The sequence below is a fragment of the Biomphalaria glabrata genome, chromosome 11 (assembly GCF_947242115.1).
Source record: "Biomphalaria glabrata chromosome 11, xgBioGlab47.1, whole genome shotgun sequence".
Taxonomy (NCBI): Eukaryota; Metazoa; Mollusca; class Gastropoda; family Planorbidae; genus Biomphalaria; species Biomphalaria glabrata.
The window spans coordinates 9,510,675-9,531,808 of NC_074721.1; the positions used below are offsets into that span (position 1 = coordinate 9,510,675).

Sequence of the window (21,134 nt, forward strand, 5' to 3'; positions counted from 1 at the left end):
TTTTTTAGTTTTTTAGTCTATCAGGTTAAGGAATAAAAAGAAGTTGAAAATTAGTGGGGTTTTTTTTTAAAGTAGATCAATATGATCATTTTTGTGCTGTTAAAAACATAAATACATAATTAAAATGTCTGTTTGTAATAGTCAGTTTTTTAAATTTAGTTGGCAAAATTGAAGTTCATTGGTATATGCTATGCACCCCAAATAGAAGAGTTACATACATGAACATGAGATTACACACACACACACCCCTACAATAAAAAAGGATAATAAATAAAAAATTCTAGACTATTTTACATCAAATATTATTAGGGCCGACCTAAGACATAGGAAAACTAAGCAGCCGCCTTGGGCCTCTGATTAGTGGAGGCTTCGCGAAGGATTCAAAACAATTTTTAGAGAAGAAATTGCGAATTCTGTGCCCAGTGTCATTGTTGGAGTACACTACGTTCTAAATAAATTGCGTAGTTTTATTTTTTTCGTTATTTTGTATTTTTCTATTTCATTTTGGGGTCACCTATTTCACTTCGCCAAGGGCCTCATGTGCAGTTATCTAAGGCCGGCCCTGACACCATAATACTAGACAATGCTGTGACACTATATGTTCGAATCTATTTTACCAAATCTGAAAAGATTAATTTATAGGCGCTAATTCGGGCTAACTTCGAGATAGTTTAATGTAAATACAGAGGTTAGTGATTAAATATTTGTTAAAGAAATGTAAAAGCTAAAAGTAACCAGTTTCCTGCTTTAAAGGATTTTTTATCTCCCCTTTTTACCCCCCCCCCCTTTAGAAAATAATGGTAATTAATGAAGTATATCCAGAGCACCCACCTTTTATTTCTCAAGCAGAAGTATACACCTTAGGCTTAAGTATAGCTGTTGCGAAAGCTGACACCAGTTAATGGTTATTATCGTTTCCCCTACATTAGGATTTATAATAGTGTGTTGTATGTGTTTACGCATAAAGTAGGCCCCTACCGGTATACAATATTATACTATCGAATGTGTAGTCTCTTGCAGTTAGAACCATATTGGCATTGGTTATTGGGGGGATAAACACGTTAGGTTACAAGTAGGACCTGTTAGTACTTAATCGTAATGCCAAACTTCATGTCTTAAGAAGAAGGATATTTTGACCTCTAATCTATTTGTTTAAATTGTGATTATTAATAAATGGCGTCTTTAAGAGCCCTCTTTTGGCGAGATAACATTTTTAGGTCTACTTAGTTCACCGGAAGTAAACACAGCGATTCACTAAATTGCGACACGTAACGTCCTCATATTATCTGTACAAGTATTGGTCGAGTCCCTGATCTATGTCGAATATTGACGTTAATCAGTTAGCGGCAAGTGCAAAGACGGTTGAGATAGTGGACTTAAAACAAACAACAATACCAATAATGGGAGAAGGTAGCACAAAAAAACTGTTGATTTGTGCAGCAGGAATATTCTTCTGTTACTTTTATTATGGTATTCTTCAGGAAAAAATGTAAGTTAAAAGTTAGACCTATAAGCGCAAAGTTATTTCATTAATCATTCACTTCTTTTTTCTTATTCAAATTCAGTTGAGAGTTGAGGTGTTCGATCAGGTCAAATGTCTTAAAATTAAAATCAAATTTTAATCATAAATCAATCTTAGAATCTAGATCTAGTCTAGTAAGTAGTCTAGATTTAACTAGAAAATAGACCTCCTAGTCTAGATCTAAAATCAAGATCTAAGATTATTATAGAATCTAGAGTCTAGTCCTAGATCTAGAACAAAAGTAATGGCAATAGAAATAGATTAGATGAATAGTAGATCAAACTCAAACTATTATAGATCTAGTCTGTAACTAGAGTAACTGACAACAATTGAACAAGTTAAGCTCAGTCACCAAAATTTTTTTTTTGTTTGAATTTGTGTATCTCCGTAAGTGGCGTAAGAATTAGACCTTGGAAAAAACTGATTGTATCTATGAACTCCTCATCCATTTGTCTTAAAAAGTAGATTTTTGTATTATTGTATTACTACTCATAGTTAAAATTATATTTGGTGTTAAAGAAGTGGGTCAGGTCTATGCATTCAAGAGCTTATAGCCTTATAGTTTCGAACATTGTTTTACCACTACCTTCAAGAATCGAACATCTTAAGAAACTTTCAAACACATGAAAAGTATGGTGTTTTAAAAGTATTATAATCTTAAAATGCTGTTATTTTTATTATTTTCTTTTTACACAGTGTCAAGACAGACAGGTTTTAGTCATTTTCCCATGCTCCATATCACCCATCTCTGCTTAGAAACAGTTGATATACATAAGTTTAAGGTGCTAAGCCCAGTAACGCATTACTGACATATTACCGTACCCGTACTTATGTCTTGAAAAGGCCCTAACTGCCCTAAGCTATTTTGAAATATAAGGCCCTTTATAAATCCATATATTATATTATTTATTTGGGGGAGAGCCTAATAAGCTTTGGTAGCCAATAATATACTGCCCTCCCCAAGATATTGGAGAACACAACAGTTTACCTGGATGACCTAATAATAAAATATGCGCAGCTCAACGTATCTAGCTCGCTCAGTGTATGTAACAGCACAAAGCCCAAAGAGGGTAAAAAGCTATGGTAGCTTGTGAATTGTGTTACCTATAGATCTTGATAAATCTGTTCTCCCCAAGCCACCTGGTTGACTAAAAAAAAACTTATTTTAGAGCTACCTTACACACACACACACAACAACGTATCTATATATAATACACTTCTAGCACGCTCATTGTTTATGACCTAATTAGCGGCTTGACCGTCGGTACTCGATTGATGGCTCCCTTCCCCTCAACATTGTTCTTACTACAACTTGAACAATGTTTTGGGGCTGTGTTGATGGCCTGGTTTACACCTGTGTGTTGCGCTATCACTGACCTTTTTTTTTTTGTTGTGTGTTATTCTGATGGCTGCGCTTGGATTGAGTCTTGAAATTGTTACTTGCACTGAAAATGGGTGGATGTTGGAAAGTGAAATTGTGTAAGGAGAGACATTATTATATGTTTATAAGGAGTAACGTGTCTTTGTAGCTCAATATGAACATTGTAGAAAAAAAAACAAATAAAATTATAGACCCGTCGTCACACGTCTAGGTCTAGATTCTCTAGAAGCACAACTGACTCTGTATTTGAGGCTGACGTCACATTTTAATGGTCGATCAATTATTGATGATCTCTTGATACTGTGTCTTGACTGTTTCTTCCCCCCCCCCCCCCCCTCCTTTTTACCTGCCAAAGACATTTTAATTTAAAATTACATATCTACATTCTATATCTCCCCCTTTCCTTTTATTAATATCTCTTCTCATCAAATACATGCATTAGGTATTGGTTTTTAGCACATGATACAGAGCTAAATAGAATGGTGCATCTCTCTTAACACATCAAGTACATGCGATAGGTATTGGTTTACAACACATAATTCAGAACTAAATAGAATGAGGCACCTGAAAAGAAAAAAAAAACACAACTGGATATGTTTTGGTTATCCATGCTATCCATAATTTAATATTAATAGCATCAATGTATATGTGTCATAACATCATGATTTTAAAATGGGTGCAATTTGTGCATATTGATGTAAATCTATTTACTTAAACAAAGTAGCACATTTATGGTAAACCACAATTATTTGATACAAGAAGTAACACATTATCTTTACCTATCCCTTAGTCTGTTGGACCGGCACCAGGCAAGACTTGTCAACCGTCTTTCTCCATTCATCCCTTTTTTTTTGCCTTGTTTAGAACCTCTCTCAATGGCAGGCCCATCCATTCTTTAATGTTGTTCTCCCATTGCTTTTTCTGTCTGCCTCTTCTTCTTTCCCTGGCACTGTTCCCTGAAGGAAGGTCTTTGCGAGCCCCGTAGTTCTTGTAATGTGGCCATAGGTTTTAAGCTTTCGTCTTTTTACAATAGTTAGCAGGTCGTCATGGGCTCCGATCGCTGCAGTAACCCTGTCTCTGATTTCTTGGTTTGTGATGCTGTCTTTGAATGTGATGCCTAGGAACTTCTGTAGCATCTCAATTCCATTGCTAGGATCCTCCTCTCTAGCTCTGCATTCAACATCCACGACTCGCAAGCATATAGAAATTTGGCCATGACCAGGGAGCGCATCAGTCTGATTTTGGTGCGAGGGCTAAGCCCTTGTCTTTCCATATTATTTTAACTTTTGAAAGGGCTGCTGTGGACTGTGCTATTCGGGCCAATAGTTCGGGTTTTGTTCCCTCATCTGAGACAATATCTCCAAGGTATTTGAAGCTGTTAACACATAAGTAATTTATATATATATGTAATTTGCATTACATTATTTTGAAAAAAAAACAATTTAAAAAATGTAATTTAAATATTTTGTCTTGAGTTATATCCTTTTGATGTATATTTTTAACATTAAAATGGTGTTCGATTCTTTACTATGCTGAGATTGCTTACATCATTCAAACACTCCCTATTTAACCTCAGTTTTCATGTTTGGGTAGTCAGGGACAGTTTAAACAAATAATTGCAAATATTTCTCAGCCTAATTAGAAGCATAATATATAGGTTTTTGTTGAGATGAAGCATCATTGGCATTAAAAAATACCCTTAACCCGTGACCTACTTCACTCTTCCTAAGAGGTAAAGGAAAGTGACGTTTTTATACCAGTATTACCAATGCACTTTGAATATAAGTAAAAAGAATTGTCCTTGGGTGAAAATGAAACAAAATATATCTAAACTATAAAGAAATGAACGATGCACAATAGGAATGGACTAGTTTCTTCAAAAACATCGAAATAAAGGAGAATTTTAAAAAATAAATTGGGGTGTTCGAGAAGTACCTTAACATGAAGATGTTCGATTGGCATCAGTTGCTATAGTCTATATCTGGTATGACCAAGGCCAGGCAGCCATCAGTCCAGTAGACTTAGACCAAACTTCCTAAGAATCTATATAATAGATCTAGATTTCAGGATGTCCTGGAAAGCTCCTAGAATTTCAAAAAGCTCAAAAAAAAGTCCTGGGAATCTCCTGGAATTTAAAAATATTTCCTTGAATGTCCTGGAACTTTGCTGATCAAAAAAGAAAAAGAAAGGCATTAAAAAAATTAATATTGGCATCATTAAATCAGGATGGGTCACACTGGTATAAATAAATTCTAACTGCATTAGGATCTCCAATTCCTGATTTTTTTCCTCAGGGCTGACTCCTGCAGCATTTCCCAATATTCCCATGATTGGGTATAGCTGCAAGGCAGCAGAGGTTTGAATTTGTCCTAGAAGTGCAGCCAGCCTTGGCTATTGAGCCCCTCCTGCCTGAAGCCTAATAGTTTAGGTGCCAGTTATTCACCTTCGCCCCTTTTCCTGTTAGGTTATTGAAAACATTTCCGCCGGACTAAATACATGAACCACACTTGAAGGCCACGAGTTTGGCTGGTTTTCATAGGCTATTTGAGATCCCTGCAATTAGGAAGCATCTTATAGGTAGTGTCGTGCTTATATCCATTACCACTTCCGGCAATGGCAACCTAAATTAAGCCAACTTTGGCTTTTGTTATAATTTTTTTATATCCTGGAATTTTATAATTTATCCTGGAAAACTCCTGGAATTTCATATTGACTTTGGTGCAGTAACCCTATAGATCCTACATCTAGACTCTAGATATAGATGTATTTATTATTTAAAAATTGACATAAATTTAGATCAAGTCTAGATCTTTCATTCAATGAATCATCGAGGGCTTACAAAATTATGCCATGATGTAGATCTAGATCTGTCTATCTATTATAATATATTTCTAAATGTCTATGATGTATTGTAGGCACACACTTGATAGACCAAAGAAAGCTTACAGTCTACTTTAGTACCTCTTCAGCTTTTGTCGCTTAGATCTTTATCTAGATTTATCTATCTTTATCTAGATCAGGTCTGGATTTACAACAGTGCAAGACTGTTTGTAGCTGCACAGAGACTCACCCTTAAAGTGGGACTTCACATTTCAAAAATTATAATTTTAACAATATATGAATACTGAATTAGAGAAATGAGATTAACTCTTTCTCTCCGTAATTATTTTCCTTGTTCCGATAGTGTTGTTCATTTTGCTCATTTCTATTTCACTATCCTGTTATGATTAAAGTTCAATAACTTTCTTTTTGTTATCAGAAAATGTTATGTTTGGTATCGAATTATGGGGGAATGCAGAATCTTTTTAAACAACACAAATTAAAGTTTATAAATCCAAAAATCCTTTTAGTTTTATGGGGGTCAAATCAACGTTGGCATAGTTAATTAGGAGAGAAAGAGTTAAATTTAAAAGTACTCTTTTTTTTTTCCTCACTAATACAACATCTTTTTAGGTCAGATTTATTATGCAATTTTAAAGTACATATATATACACCAGTATATATAAATATTGAAGCTTGAATAGGTAGGGGCCTGTACAAAAATTCTACACATTCAGTGACTATTTTCTAAAAATCCATCTCTGAGTTGAGTAGACCTGCTATGACTAATAAGGCTGGACTATGTGCAAAAGAAGTTTCCCAGAATTAATGAATAATTTAAGCCTATGCATCCATGCTAAACAACCAATCCATGTTAGATTACTATTTTGCATGTAAAATTGTAAAGTAAAAAATAAAAGAGTTCCATATGGTGCAGAAATAATATTTAAATGTTGTTTTTTTTTAAAGAACAACCATCGCTCTTCACACTAAAATTGAATATAACTTGTTTTTAAAAGCAATTACATCATGTTAATTTTCAATTCCTTGTCATAAAATGATATGGCTTAGATTATTTCCATGTGCCAAATACCTTCTCATAAAATGTTTTTTTTGTGGATATAAAAAAATCAAAATTTGTTGTTGCAATGATTGTTGATAGCCTTTTAGTAACAAGTAAAAAAAAACAAAAAAACTTGTTTATATTTTTTTCCCCAGTACAAAAGGCAAATATGGAGAGGGAGAGCAGACAGAAAAGTTTCACTATACTTTGTCACTTGTGTTCGTACAGTGTGTTATTAATGCCCTTTATGCTAAAATTGGTAAGTGTGTCAATAGTCCTTATTGTTTCTGTCAAGTTTACTTTGGTAAATAGACACTGAAGTCTGTATGAAGAAGCATTTGTAATTCATGCTTGGTACCAAGAGCAAGTTTTTTTTTTTATGTAGATCATCTGAATTGAAAATTTTGCTCCTTAAGTAAAATGGTTTATCAGAAGGCTTTGCTTTTCCATTTTGAGATATCAGTGTATGTTGATTAGTAGGTCTGATTCATAGGTACCAAAGTGGTTGTCAAAGGTATATTACAGTTAATTGGCTGATATTTGGACCAGTTATTAATTCTTCTTATCTTATGAAATACAGACGTTACTTCAAAAAAGAAGATGATTATGTCCTATGCATGTCCCTAGGTCAATCTAGTCATGCATGTTAATCAATTACTTAAACTCTGCCAAGAATATTTGTACAAATTTGTCCTAGCATATGGAACAAGGAATGTGTCTTTATTACTTGTATCTTTCTGAGTATTTTATTAGATTTTTTTTTTTTGTATTTGAAGATTATGGTTCAATGTGTTATGTACAATTGTTACTTTACTATTAAGTCTGGTGGATTTTCAATTTTTCTCAAATATGGTTCTAACTTCACCACTCTCTTATGCTGTACTTGACATTCTAGAAAAAAAAACATATTGTATATTGTGATATCCTCATAATACTCAGCTACACCAAACTACATGTCTGCAGATATTCTTAAACTCTACTGCATCTGCTCAGAAGAGAAATATAAATTTTTATAACAGAGGAAACAAAGATTTATGCAATGAGAATATTATTTTATTTTACTTTTTTTGCTTATTGGTACAAAATGTATATTTAGTTAAATCCAACCAGAATGAAATATCAGTATTTTAAATATCGTTAATGAAAAAAATGTTTTTTTAGTTAAATATATACTTTCTAACTTAACATTTTAAAAATGTTTACAGCCATGACAATATTTACTTCTAAAGAAAGAGATTCAACTCCTAATTACCTTTATGCTATCTGTTCCTTGACATATCTTGGAGCAATGTTAGCTAGTAACCATTCACTGCAACATGTTTCATATCCAACTCAAGTATGTACTTACATTTTTTTAAAATTATTAATTCTTAAAGCTTAACAACTAAACATTTTATAAACAAACACAAAGTAATTTTTTTTTTAAAGATTGGTAATTATTTTTAGACAGAATTTAGTGCTACTTAATTAATCTGAATGCTTAAAACTTATATACTAAAACCATTATTATATAAAACGCATTTCAGGCTCCTATTCAATTCTGAATGATACAAATATGTGTACTTAAGCATAATTTGAAAAAGAAAAAAATGATCAGATTAATATATAGACTTCAATTCTAAGAAGCTCAACTAAATACATTTTTTAAACGATATGTTTTTTTTTTCTAATTGCAAGGTCCTAGGGAAGTCAATCAAACCTATTCCTGTGATGGTGCTGGGTGTATTATTTGCTCGAAAGAGATATCCTCTGGCTAAATACTTTTGTGTTTTGCTCATTGTTATGGGAGTTGCAATGTTTATGTACAAAGACAAGGGATCGACAAAGAAAACTGAAGACCAGCCTTTTATAGGAGTTGGAGAATTCCTGCTGGTAAGAAATTTTTGTATGGCTAGGGTTGATCTGAGAACCTTTTTTTTTTTTTTTCAAGTTGTGTGTTAGGTTGTTATCATGCATATCCATTGATTGAAACTGACAAGTGTCTCTTTGTATATGCAGTAACTACTTTAGCAAAATGATAATCTCTTTATGAAATGATACTCTTTCAAAAGTCTGTTGTAATTATAAAAGCAAAAAAACAACTGTGGTCTGAAAAACAGCGAGATTTCTGAGGTATATTCAGTGATAATTGGATTAGTGCGATTCTGGGGAAGTTGTAAAATGCTTGGCTTTCTTCAAACCTTATGCCCAGGTTAGAATCATGGTGATTTTGTAAGTTACATTTTGGAAAGATTGTTAGTTTACTCTTCTCTTATGGTTTGACATGTCTCTATTGGGGAAAGTAAAGAATACTGGCTCTTGTGCTTGTCTTGTCGCATTGTGCTTTTTTTTAATCCTGTTTCATTTCAAAAGCTGATGATGTGATGTGACTTAAGGAAAAGATTAATAGTTATTAAATAGTGTTTTTCAAAATGCGTAGGCTACAGCAGGAATTACAGATTCATTACTTTAACTGTTAACTAATCAACAGCTATATGTATATATACAGGTATAGTTCATACCATTGACATGGTATATAATATATGTACTATTAAACTTCAACCAAGAATATTTATAATTTTCATTGAAATTGAAGCTAAGAATGAAGTGTTTTTGATTTATTGTTTTTTGTTTTTTTTTGTACTAGTTGTCTTGTAACATGATGTAAATTTTGTTGTTATAGTTGTTGTCTCTGACTCTGGATGGTTTAACTGGTGCTAGTCAAGACAGGATGAAGTCCTTTCATCAAACAAGTGCTAACAACATGATGCTTCATATCAATGTCTTCTCAGTCCTCTGGTTGGCCATAGGTATGGCGTACACAGTTTAATCAAGGTTTTTATCTATTCAAAACATAATGATTTTGATTACAAACTGTTGTCAGATTATTGTTTTTGGTCTAAAATATTTCACTCCATTGACAGGTCTACTGGCAACAGGAGAGTTGTTTGAGTTCATTGGATTTGCCAGCCGGCACCCTATAGTCTTGTTTAACATGATTAGCTTTAGTATAGCCTCAGCTTTAGGACAGGTATGTAGATAAATAATTGAATTAGCTAAACTACAGCATCAGTATATATTTTTAAAATAGCATTAGAGCCCTCCTCTCAATCCTTTTTTGCTTAATTCAGATTTCTTTACAATGCCTCTATTCAGCTTGCAAATTCATGGGAAGTAAAAAAAAAAAAGTTCCCCTTTCAGACCTTGCGGTCTATAGGGCAGATTATGTAAAGGTCATCTGATTCTGTGGCCTACGGTTAACGAGGGAACCGGATGAAAAAAAACGGGGCACATCTCAAAAATGGCTGTAACGATTTTACTAGAAATTTGATGTATATCTTTGGGAATAAAATGATAGGCAGTTCAACAATTCAAGCTAACATTTAATAATGCAGAATGGGTCACATTAAAGTCTCTTTGTGGTCCCCTTCAAAACAATACATAAACTGTCTAAAAAAATACATAAAGAAACTAAACTCCACTATTCATGATGTCACTACATCTAGTTCAAATTCCATCAAGTACAGTGTGTTGCTAAGCTTAACAATTCTATCACATAAGCTTTTTTTTCCCCGAACGTAGGCCCTACTATTCAATAAAGAGTTGAATTATTAAATAGGCATTTAAGAACATTTTATGCACTGTCTTGTAAGTCTGGATCTATAGGCCTATTATCAGAATTTTATATACTCTGAGTGGAGTTATGCAATTCCAGGATTTTCTTCATGGTGTAGGGTAAAAACTTACCTTTTTTTTTAATCTATCATTCATTAGTTATGTAGAGTAAAATAATTGCTCTTGTGAAAATTCATCAGATTCTTAAAGGAAAAATGGTCTTTTTTTTTTTTTAATGTTATTTGTTTTAATGTCAAGAAAGAGGATAATATGGTGCATCCCATTTAATTTGAAGTATCACTGAGTGATTTCAGATTAAAGAGTATACTTCAGCTATGGAAATAACTGAATAATATGGATATCTTCACTAATTCTATTTAGAGCTAGTTCTTTAAACTTAAGCTAAGACTAACAAGATGTTCTCATATGTCTCAGTAAATTCAGGTTAACATCTGCTTTTTTTCATTTACATTATAAATAAAAATGACAATATTTTAATTCTCGATGTGCCTAGTGAAACAACATTTAAGTGTAGTGGAGGAATGTGTTGGATATATTTCATTGAACACTAATCCAGTTTTGAATATGATTAATTTTGCATCCCAAACTCAAGTTGTAGAATTAATATGCACACTGATTGCCTCAGAATCCCTGCTGGAAGTATTGAAGTAATACATATATACCACTGACTGACTAACCTCTAGTCTCCCTGGTCATTCGATTTGCATGCTCGACTGTCGTTCCGACTTATCCCGGGTTCAAACCCTGTCTGCTCCCATCCCCCGTCGTCCTGTGGGAGGTTTGAATAATGATGTGTGGAAGGAACATCCGAAACATGTAAAACATTTTACAAACAAAACATTTACAATTTTAACTTTTTAATTTTTTTAACTTTCTTGTTAGAGATAGAAAAGTTTAACATAATTTGTCCCCTAGTTACATCAATTTGCCAGGTGATAACAGATTTCTGTTTAAAATCTGATTTTATTGTTAGTTTATATTACTTTTATAGGCGTCCAAATACAATTGAAATTTTATTCTCAAACATTGCCATATTTTAAAATTTCATAGGTGATCTTTGAAAACTGTTGAATATGGTCCAAAATGGGTTAATGCTTAAGTTATATTTTTTTAGTAAATCAATTTATAAAATTAGGTTTTTGTGAACTGCCCTGTCAATCTTTACATTTTTAACATAAGTTACTTATAACTTAAAATTCTAAGATAATTAACCATTTATAAGTATAATTTACATAAACCCAGTTTATTTGTTAAAAGATATGTTTTGGTTATGACCATTTTTTAAATGGATATCTTGTCTATGACATATTTTGCTATAAAAATATTTTTATTATTTTTTTTTTATCGGCTTCAAAACTTGTCACTAATGTAAACAGTTCTTGAAGATAAAATATTTTATTTTTAAAACCTTATTTTATTTAATTTCATGAGAAAGTGATGAAGTCAATTTGAAAGTTATTTTCATCTGATAAGATTTCAATTGTGATTTCTTCTGAATTGATTTTTCAGTTTTGGTAATAATTTTTTTTTGTTTTCAGATGTTTATATTTATAACTGTAACAACATTTGGACCTTTAACCTGCTCCATTATAACCACCACCAGGAAATTTTTCACCATCCTGGCTTCAGTCATCATCTTTCAAAATCCTATGTCAGCCCAGCAATGGGCAGGCACATCTTTGGTCTTCGTTGGACTTGGACTTGATTCAGTGTATGGCAAAGAGAAGAAAAATAAGAGTTGATAACAGGATCGCATATATCTTAGACTGACTTTGACAGACTTTATGTGATCAATCTAATAAAATAAAGATTGAGGTTGGCATGTGGAAATGTTATTGTTGGGTCCCGATCAGGGTCCACATTCCAGAAAGTTTTAACTCATCACAGAAGTTCCCTTTTTTTCTCATTCGCAGTTGTGCTTTTCTATTTATTTTTTTAATAAATTTGTTATTGTTACTTTTAAAATATTGAAAAGATTGTAATAAAATATTTAAAATGAATTTAATTTAAAAAAATATGTTAAAAATTACACTCCAACTCTCATACATTTCTATACAATGTTAAGGAACAATTGAAAAATTTTATTATTTTAATCAGCAAAATGTCAGAGGATCAACACTGCTAGAGGGATTAACAGTGCTAGAGCATAAATATAAATTTATATATAACACGAAAAAACTATGTACACAAGTGTTCACTGTTGCTTTTTATTTCTTTCCTATTCTCTTCTGCTCTTCCAACTTCTTTTCTGCTTTCTTCCATTCTTCTGACAAGTTCTTAGCAAAAGAGTTTATGAAACTATTTGTTTTTTGAATAGATTTGTTGGCCTGATCTTGAACAATCCTTGATGAATGTTTGAGTTCATCTTGCAGGCGATTCACAGCATCTGTTTCTTTCCATTGCTCTAGCTTTTCCCCACCTTGAAAGAAAAGATCAAAACATTTTATCAACTTTTTTTTTTTTTATCCATCAAACACCTTTTTTTTTTCCTTGTAAGTTTAGTCAAGTATAAGTTAATGACATTTGACATCAAATGGATTGTGAACTTTGTTCTAGAGGATGAAAATATCCAGAAAAAATAAATTATCTTTGTGTTACTGATTATATTTAGTTCAGTATTAATGTTAATTTCTTCTTAGTGTTTGGAATTATATTTTAAATCAATATTTATTGAGGTTTTCTTAAGTGCTTAAGTTTTATTTATTATTACAAATGTTAATAAATGAATTTTAATAGAGAAAATTGTATGTGAAGAGGAATTTAAAAGAATTTACTCTGATAAAACCAAGTCATTTCCTTTTTTTATTTCCATTTGCTATTTTGGTATGAACTATATGCAACCAGAAGCATACATGTATGTTGTTTGATAATTCAAACTTGCTGGTTGAAAACATCAAAGTTTATAAATGTTTTTAGATGTCTGATAAGTTGAAAGATTTTTTTTTAGATGTAATATGTCTAGCTGATTGATGAAAGAGATTCAGTCAGATTGTTATTTATCAACTTGATATGTAATAGATTAACTAATTGTTTTCAGTGGGAACAAGTGAAATGATTAGAGGGCATATTTGTAGGTAGTTTTGCTATTAAGCAGCTGAGGTAGAAATTACTATAATATAAACTAACCTAAAAGTGACAACTTTTTGTGAGTGTGTGTATATATATAGCATATAGTAAGTAGCCCAATTTTTATAACTCACTCACATTGGCTGGATCTGTTTAAACATTTCTTTATCTTGTCTTGTAATTTATGAATTTTTATTTTGTTGAATTATTTTATTGCCTGGCTCATTTTGAGTCCATCATAATTTATTTTGTACAAGTTGTTGTCATGAATAAGATTCCAGAATAAATTATCAGTCTTGTTTTGTTTCATCTTGATTCAGATATCAATGAATTGTATTAAACTCACAGTTTGATGTTTATTTTTTAGTTGATTGTTACTATAAAAAGATATTTTTAAATAATATTTAAACTTTATTTACCAATTTCTTTTCCTTTTTGAAAAAAGTAGGCTGTCAGCTGTGCTGCACGTCTGATTGGATAACTTTCCGCTATCTAGACAAAAAATGTTTAATATTATTTATGAAATGTAAGATAATAGATGAATTGACAGCAAAACAAAATTTTTTGATTTTTCTTCTTCTGGTAATTATTGATTAGTTTTATTTAAGTGTAAAATACAATAAATAATATATAATGTTTAAAAAAAAGTTGAATAAAAATATATCCTACCTTTTGTATTAACTGTTCATTGTTTAACAGATACCTGCAAAAATATATTAATACTAATTTATTTGACAAATGTATGTCATTGTGTCATGTATCGGTCTTTCAAACCTGTGATCCAAGGGGCAAATAATGTCAAGCTCCATTGTTTATATTTTTCCTAACCAGTGTCAGTGCCATTAGATTTTCGTGGCACTACATGAAAATCCTAAATTTCTAACTCTTAGGATTCAAACTCATATCCCTGTTCCTGCTCGACCAAGGCATTAACAAATTATTAAAATGTGAACATTGCTCACTGTAATCCCAAGTATCCTGTAGGGGGGTTTGTGTTCAGATCTGCATTCTTGAGAAAATTAAAATGTCAGTTAACGAAGAATAGATTTTGTTTTGTTTGTTTTATATGTTTCAGATGTTCTTTCAGATTCTTCCACCATAGTCCAAATCACAGAATGGCAGCGGTCTCAGGAACATTGAGATGACAGTCCAATCTACATTACTGATCATTGTGTGAGAATCTAATTCACTTTTTAAAGGGCACAAAAGTCTGATGCCTTTATATTGGCACTGAGATGAGGGTTATTTATCACAAAAGGATATATTGAAGAATGTGCGGCTACATAATATTTTTATAACTTTATAAACATGGTTTTAGTGGGCCATATCACATAAATAACTGCAATAAGCCAAGTACAAAATCATCCAACTATTCTTGATGTTCTTTTTTCAACTAACTCTTTTTTTTTAAACTCTTATTTCTTAACCACTTCATGAAAATGTGTTTCTATACTTGGCTGAGTAAATGTTATGCCAAATAACAGGTTTATCAAAACAAATCTATCATGCCTGACAAGAATTAAAGGTATGAACATATCAATAGCTAGTTTCATTTCTTTGTTGCTATTAGTCAAAAAAGTCATCATTTTGATAACTGCAATACCTTACTATTAGGTGAACTTCAAAAGTGTTGATATAAGAATTTTATTTATAGCTTTAAATTTTTTTAGATACAATCAATTTTTGGGTTCCAAAGGACTGTCAATGCCGGGGGTGAAAGTGGTGATAAGCTCCCACTTTCCAAGAAATGCTCCCATGACTTGTCTCTAAATGCCTCTAACAGTCAAATCCAGCTCCTGGTCTTCAGTGAGATTTTCCCAAAAATCCGGCAGAACCTGTTCTTACAAACTGACAGGAGAAGGGATGAAAGGTGGAACACTGGTGCCTCAAAACCAGTTTAGCTTCGTGTTGATGGAGCACGTCAGCCTGAATAATGCAACCCATCTTGGAGAAGGAAAACTCTGACTCCAAACCTCCACTTTGTGGCAATACCCCTCTATGTGGGTATCAGGGCTTGGAAATGACCAAGAGTAATAATAACCCCACTGCCTTTCCACTTGCATTTCATTTCACTAAGGCGAATAATAGTGGAGCTTCCCCCCCCCCCCCCCCCTAGGTGCTTTTTGATGCAGGTCTGGACTGCACTACCCCAGACAGAGGTCTATGTCTCACTACGCTGTAGTACTGGATATAAACCCATCAAGGAGTTTTTTCGGGAACTGGTGAATGTGATAGCGTGAAGGGGCCTGGATCCAGGATGTGATGATTCACAAGGCATACCCAGGGCACAGTCCACCTTAAGCTTTACTACTGCAAAATAGTTACATTTGGAGAGCTCTGTGGATGGTGGAGAATGGACCATTGGCCAACCCCACCTTGTCCCATGGATATTCCAGTTACAGTTTCAGGCCCAGATGCTCTTTTAATTCAGTGTTGGAGCAAGTTGCCAAGACTGAAAACTTCCTTAAAATGCGGGGATTATACTGGCTGGCTAGAAGAAGAAGACGTGTTCATAAAAAAGATCACGACTTTCTATGTTAAAATTAAGATAACCCTAGAAGGAAAGAAACATTAGTCCAGAAACCTATCTACAACCCATAATATTATTAATTCCAATAGTTAACTCTGAGAAGAAAAGATTAAGAAAGAATATATCATCTTCCTGCCTATTGTTCTAAGTGTGTGTGTCACTGCTAGAGGTAGTAATGTGAAGCAGAAGCAGTGTTGGGTAAAGACAAGCTCCAAATTAGAAAATAGGCTTGTCACAAATCACATTTATATAATCGTGACTGTTAACTGTCATTTGTTGAGTTAATGTTTCAGTGGTTGAAAATTATCAGCTATTCAACTAGGTTTACTGAGCATAATTTCAATCCAAATATCATAAATATACTAATGTGAACCTCAGTGCTTCTAGTGCTGCAAAGTAAAGATTTCTAGATCTATACAATTGTGCAATGAATTAGTTTAGTGGTTGATCTAGATCTCTAAAGCAAATCATCTTAGAGACTAATCTAGACTCACACCTTTGTAACAGTTGGCTTAGCAATGTTAATCATAATCATTACTGCTGTACATTTATATAGAGATGGAGTGTTAGAAGTTAATATAAATAAGAACAATCTAGACCTAAATCAAGAATCTAATTTACATCTAGAATGACAAAAGGTATAGGCTAGGAAAAGGAAGTCATTATTTCTGAAGAAACATCCAAAAGATGTAAAATATATACAGATACAATTTTGTGTTTTGTTATCAACAAGTGAAGTTAGGTATGACACAATGAATGAAAATTTAACTATTATTAACTATAGTATAGTAATAGTTGACTTCCCTACACAGACACTTCACTTTGTCAGTGAATCACTGAACTCACCATCAGTGTGTCACTACTAAGTCTAGATCTACTAGACTTATGAGTATGGATATGATGATATGATAAAAATTGATTCTCATTGATTGACCCAGATACCAGGATATTAGAAAGAAATTTTTAGAGCGCACAACTTAAAAACACTATTTGACAATGTCGACCCCGGGAAGGTACTGGGCTTTGTTCAGGAGGTGGGGTTGTCTACGAAGATTGATTTGTGAAATTGTGAACATATAATATTTAAAAAGATTTTTACTAAATTATTAAATTTTCACCATTTTTTCTATTTTAACAGTGAATAGACCTTGTTTTTAATAACTTAATTAAAAAAATGTAGCTCTTGTGGTACGAAGGGAGAGTAATTTTTTAGGGATTACGGGCACGACATGGCCTGAAGTATGCCGATGTGCCAAAAAACTAAAAACTCATGTTAAAAATTTGCAGATTTTTTATAAGGAAGTCAACTTGCAAGTTAAAGTTGCATAGCATAGTGAGAGTCATAGATGAGATTTACTATCTAGATAATAGATCTTATCTTATGTTTATAATACAGACGTTACTTCAAAAAAGTAGTTCAAGATGATTATGTTGTATGCATCATTTATTCATTATGATTATCATGCATATGATATAGTCTAGTAATAGTTATAGTAAGTTACTAGTTAGGTTAGGCCAGTTACTAAGTTAGGTTAGAGTTAGACTGTTGATGATCTAAATCTAGATAGATCTAGAATCTAGATGATGATGTAAATGCAATTACAGAAATAAAAGTATTAGTAAAAGAGAAATAAATCTAGGACGAAATAGATTGTTAGATCTCTAGTCTAGATCTAGTATTAGTAGTATAATTATAATTCATATTCACCTTAACAATGCCCTCAGAGGCATTGTTGACACTTGACAGTTTTGATTATGAGAGTAGCATCCCCTGTCCTAAAAAAACAAAACATAACAAAACAACATTTTAAAATATGGAAGTTAATCAACAGAACAAAGCCTATATAGATCTAGTCTAATAGTGTATATTTATGGGCATATGGGCCGTGTTCAGGCTATGGAAATGCTATTTTCCACTAACGCTACGATAGATGATTCAGACAACGATGACGAGTCCGATATTGATTTAGATGTAAATATTATTGAAGAAGGTGAGGAGGAATTTGAAGATGGAGAAGATTTAGACCTAGATCTAGATCTAGACTTTTCTTGTAGTTCTAGATTCTTAGATTCTAGATCTAAAAAATCTAGATGTACTAAATCTAATCCCAGTGCCGGCAGTGCAACACAGTCGGCTGAGTCGTGTTGGACTACTGAGACAGGCAATGTAAGGGACTGGATGATTGAGTTTGAAGAGGAGGTTGGAGGCATTCATGGTCTTCCTGATTCAAGCACACCTCTAGATTACTTTAAACTTTTTATAGATGATGACATTATAGATATGATTGTTGAACAGACCAACTTATATGCAGAGCAGCAACAAAGAAATAAAGGGCCTGACAAATACTGGAAGCCCGTCGATCAAGATGACATTGTCAGATTTGTATACATAAATATGTATTTTGGCATTGTTAAATTGCCAAATACTAGAATGTACTGGCTGGGCAATAAAATGTGGCGAATAGAAGGGGTTGCTGCTGTGATGGGGCGCTGTAGATTTGAGAAAATTCGGCAGTACATCCACCTCATGGACAAAGAGAAGATGCCCCCAAGAGGTTCGATTGAATATGACCCCATATATAAAGTAAGGAACTTTTACAACAAAATAAAAGAGAAGTGTAAGGCTCTATATAAGCCAGGAAAGAAGCTGTCTGTTGATGAGGCCATGATTGGTTTTAGAGGGAGGCTTTTTTTTCCGGAGTACATCAAAAACAAGCCAACAGCCTGTGGGATAAAGGTGTGGTGCCTGGCTGAGGCAGAAACTGGATACATCCTGGAATACAATGTCTACACAGGGAAAGATAAAGCACCTATGCGAGATGGATTAGGCCATAAAGTAGTGATGCAATTGGCTGAGCCTTATTTGGACAAAGGCCATGAAATTTTTTGTGACAATTTCTTCTCCAGCATAAAACTGGGAGAGGATTTGTTGGACAGAAAAACCTACATTTGCTCTACTATTAGACCGAATCGCAAAGGCTGGCCTTATGAAAAGGTAAAAAAGGCACCAAAAGGTCAATGCCTAATGAAGCAAAAGGGCATGTTAGTTGCTACACAGTGGACAGACAAAAGGCAAGTCAACCTTCTGTCCAGCAACGCAGATCCGGTAATGGCAACAGTACAAAGACGCACTAAAGATGGCCTCCAAGATATCATTATACCATCGCCTGTCCTAGCCTACAACTCTGGTATGTTTGGGGTAGATCTTGCAGATCAGTACCGTTCTTACTATCCCATTGGTAGGAATGGCAAAAAATGGTGGAGGTACCTTATGTGGTTCTGCTTCCAAGTGGCTACCATCAACAGCTATATTCTCATGAAGAGGTCCACAAACTCTAACAATTTCACATTGCTAAATCACTTAAACTTCAGAATGCAGCTCCTAGAGGAAATGATGTCACAGAAAAGGAATAAGAGAGCTCTTACAGAGTCTCCATCAGTGGCTGGGAAATGTAAGCCTTCTTCCAGTGACCACCAGAGTCGGCGTATGCCAGGTCGACAACGTCGATGCTTCCAGTGTGCTGAAGAAGGGAAGAAGACCGGTGGTGGCCGAAGCAGTGAAACATGCTTTGGTTGCCACATGTGTGATATCCATTTGCACAAAGGATACTGCTTTGCAAAGTTTCATGAGAGCATTAAAAATTAGGAAAAAAAAAAGAGTATTCAAGCAGTTTATGTATATAAAAAATTAAAGTAGTGAAGTTCCCCTTTCAGACCTCGTTATGTAAAGGTCATCTAATTCTGTGGCCTACGGTTTACGAGGGTGTCATGTGGCCAGCACAACGACCAACCATCTTTACTTTTCCCCAACTAATGTCAAGTACCCATTAGAGCTGCATGGACTTAGAGGCACCCAAACATCTCGAAATCAAAAACCCATTCTTCACCAGGATTCAAACCCGGAACCACTGGTTCAGAAACCAAGCGCTCTGCTGCTCATCCACCGCGCCTCCTTTAGGTATATAAATTTTGTAAAAAAAAATTTTTTCATTTATGGTGTTATTTTTTGTACTTGTTTTATATTTAAGTTATTACAAGTATATATTTTCTGAAAGTTCGTTTATTTTTGTAGCTGTAGTTTGTATTTTTTTTAAAGATACCGGTATATTTGAATTGAAAACAAAAAAAGAAAAAAAAAAGATATATTTTAAAAAAGAGTTACTTCCCTTTGTTTAGAATTCATGAAAGTGTTTTTTCATAACCGGAAGTAGGACAGCCAAAACTGTACAATTGGCAACACGTAACACAGGCTGTACAAATATTTCTCCCTGAACTACCGTGCCGTATCAACTCTTGCTCTGGCCTCAACTTCTTGTTCCGGGCTTGCACTGGGTTCAACTGTTCAGGATTGACTTCACACTGGGCTCGTTGTGTCGGACTCTATCGCAGACCAAGATCAAGACCGTTGTAATGCGCCGTACAGAACCTCACCGCTGAACCAAACTGAACTGTGCTGTAGTTAACCGGACTGTAGTGAACCGTCTTGACTGTGGCACGTCCGCTCTTTATGTAGGGTTCCTGCTGGCCTTCTAGAACCAGACGGAACATCGCTCGACCATTCTAGTTAATCATTTGACCACATCCTTCGTGACGCTCCTGAGCTCTACTCACAACACAGATCCTTCCCGAACTGTCTTGGCTGACCGTCGTAACTCGTCATTTGCGTCGGCTGTCTACACATGTACTGGTACCCCCATCTTTGTATATATATACACACCGGTATATACAGTAGCGGCCTTAGGGGTGGCAAGTGGGGCAACCGCCCCAGGCGGGGCACCTCGATCGGAGATTTTATTGTCACCAACTTCGAAAATCAAATCAGTTGTCATAAACTATGAATTTTTACTCAATATTTTCACAGTACCGGTATCTTTGATACCAATTACCATTTAAGCTCTTAACATACATTTTTGGTTTCGAAATACCGATTAGTTTCAGTAAAGAACTGCATCTAATGATCTGCCGATTCTAAGAGGCTTTCATCGTTTAACAGTTCATAATAAAAACACGAAGGAGGAAGCAACCAAACCAAATCGTATATTTCATATTTAAACATCGAAGTCCAAATGGATTTTATTAGGAAAATACGTAGTGATAAAGTTTGAACTACTCTTTGAATTAAGAAAATTGTATATGA

General features: G+C 33.8%; 3 protein-coding genes across 3 annotated transcripts; 2 read left to right on the forward strand and 1 right to left on the reverse strand.

The window, feature by feature from the left end:
- The first annotated feature begins 981 nt into the window (after nucleotides 1–981).
- LOC106054773 (solute carrier family 35 member B1-like) lies at nucleotides 982–14,140 on the forward strand. The gene is made up of 7 exons (XM_013210799.2): nucleotides 982–1,489; nucleotides 6,942–7,045; nucleotides 7,992–8,122; nucleotides 8,464–8,658; nucleotides 9,449–9,575; nucleotides 9,690–9,796; nucleotides 11,940–14,140. Exons 1-7 carry the CDS (start codon nucleotides 1,317–1,319, stop codon nucleotides 12,141–12,143), a joined length of 1,041 nt encoding a protein of 346 aa, XP_013066253.1. The 5' UTR covers nucleotides 982–1,316; the 3' UTR covers nucleotides 12,144–14,140.
- Nucleotides 12,477–17,839, reverse strand: LOC106054774 (protein NCBP2AS2 homolog). The gene is made up of 4 exons (XM_056045533.1): nucleotides 17,706–17,839; nucleotides 14,137–14,170; nucleotides 13,887–13,959; nucleotides 12,477–12,820 (listed from the first exon to the last, which is right to left on the reverse strand). The coding sequence occupies exons 1-4, from the start codon at nucleotides 17,726–17,728 to the stop codon at nucleotides 12,609–12,611; spliced, it is 342 nt and encodes a 113-aa protein (XP_055901508.1). The 5' UTR covers nucleotides 17,729–17,839; the 3' UTR covers nucleotides 12,477–12,608.
- On the forward strand, nucleotides 17,802–20,118 carry LOC106054775 (piggyBac transposable element-derived protein 3-like). The gene has a single exon (XM_013210801.2). The coding sequence runs from the start codon at nucleotides 17,877–17,879 to the stop codon at nucleotides 19,641–19,643; it is 1,767 nt and encodes a 588-aa protein (XP_013066255.2). The 5' UTR covers nucleotides 17,802–17,876; the 3' UTR covers nucleotides 19,644–20,118.
- Nucleotides 20,119–21,134: the final 1,016 nt, after the last annotated feature.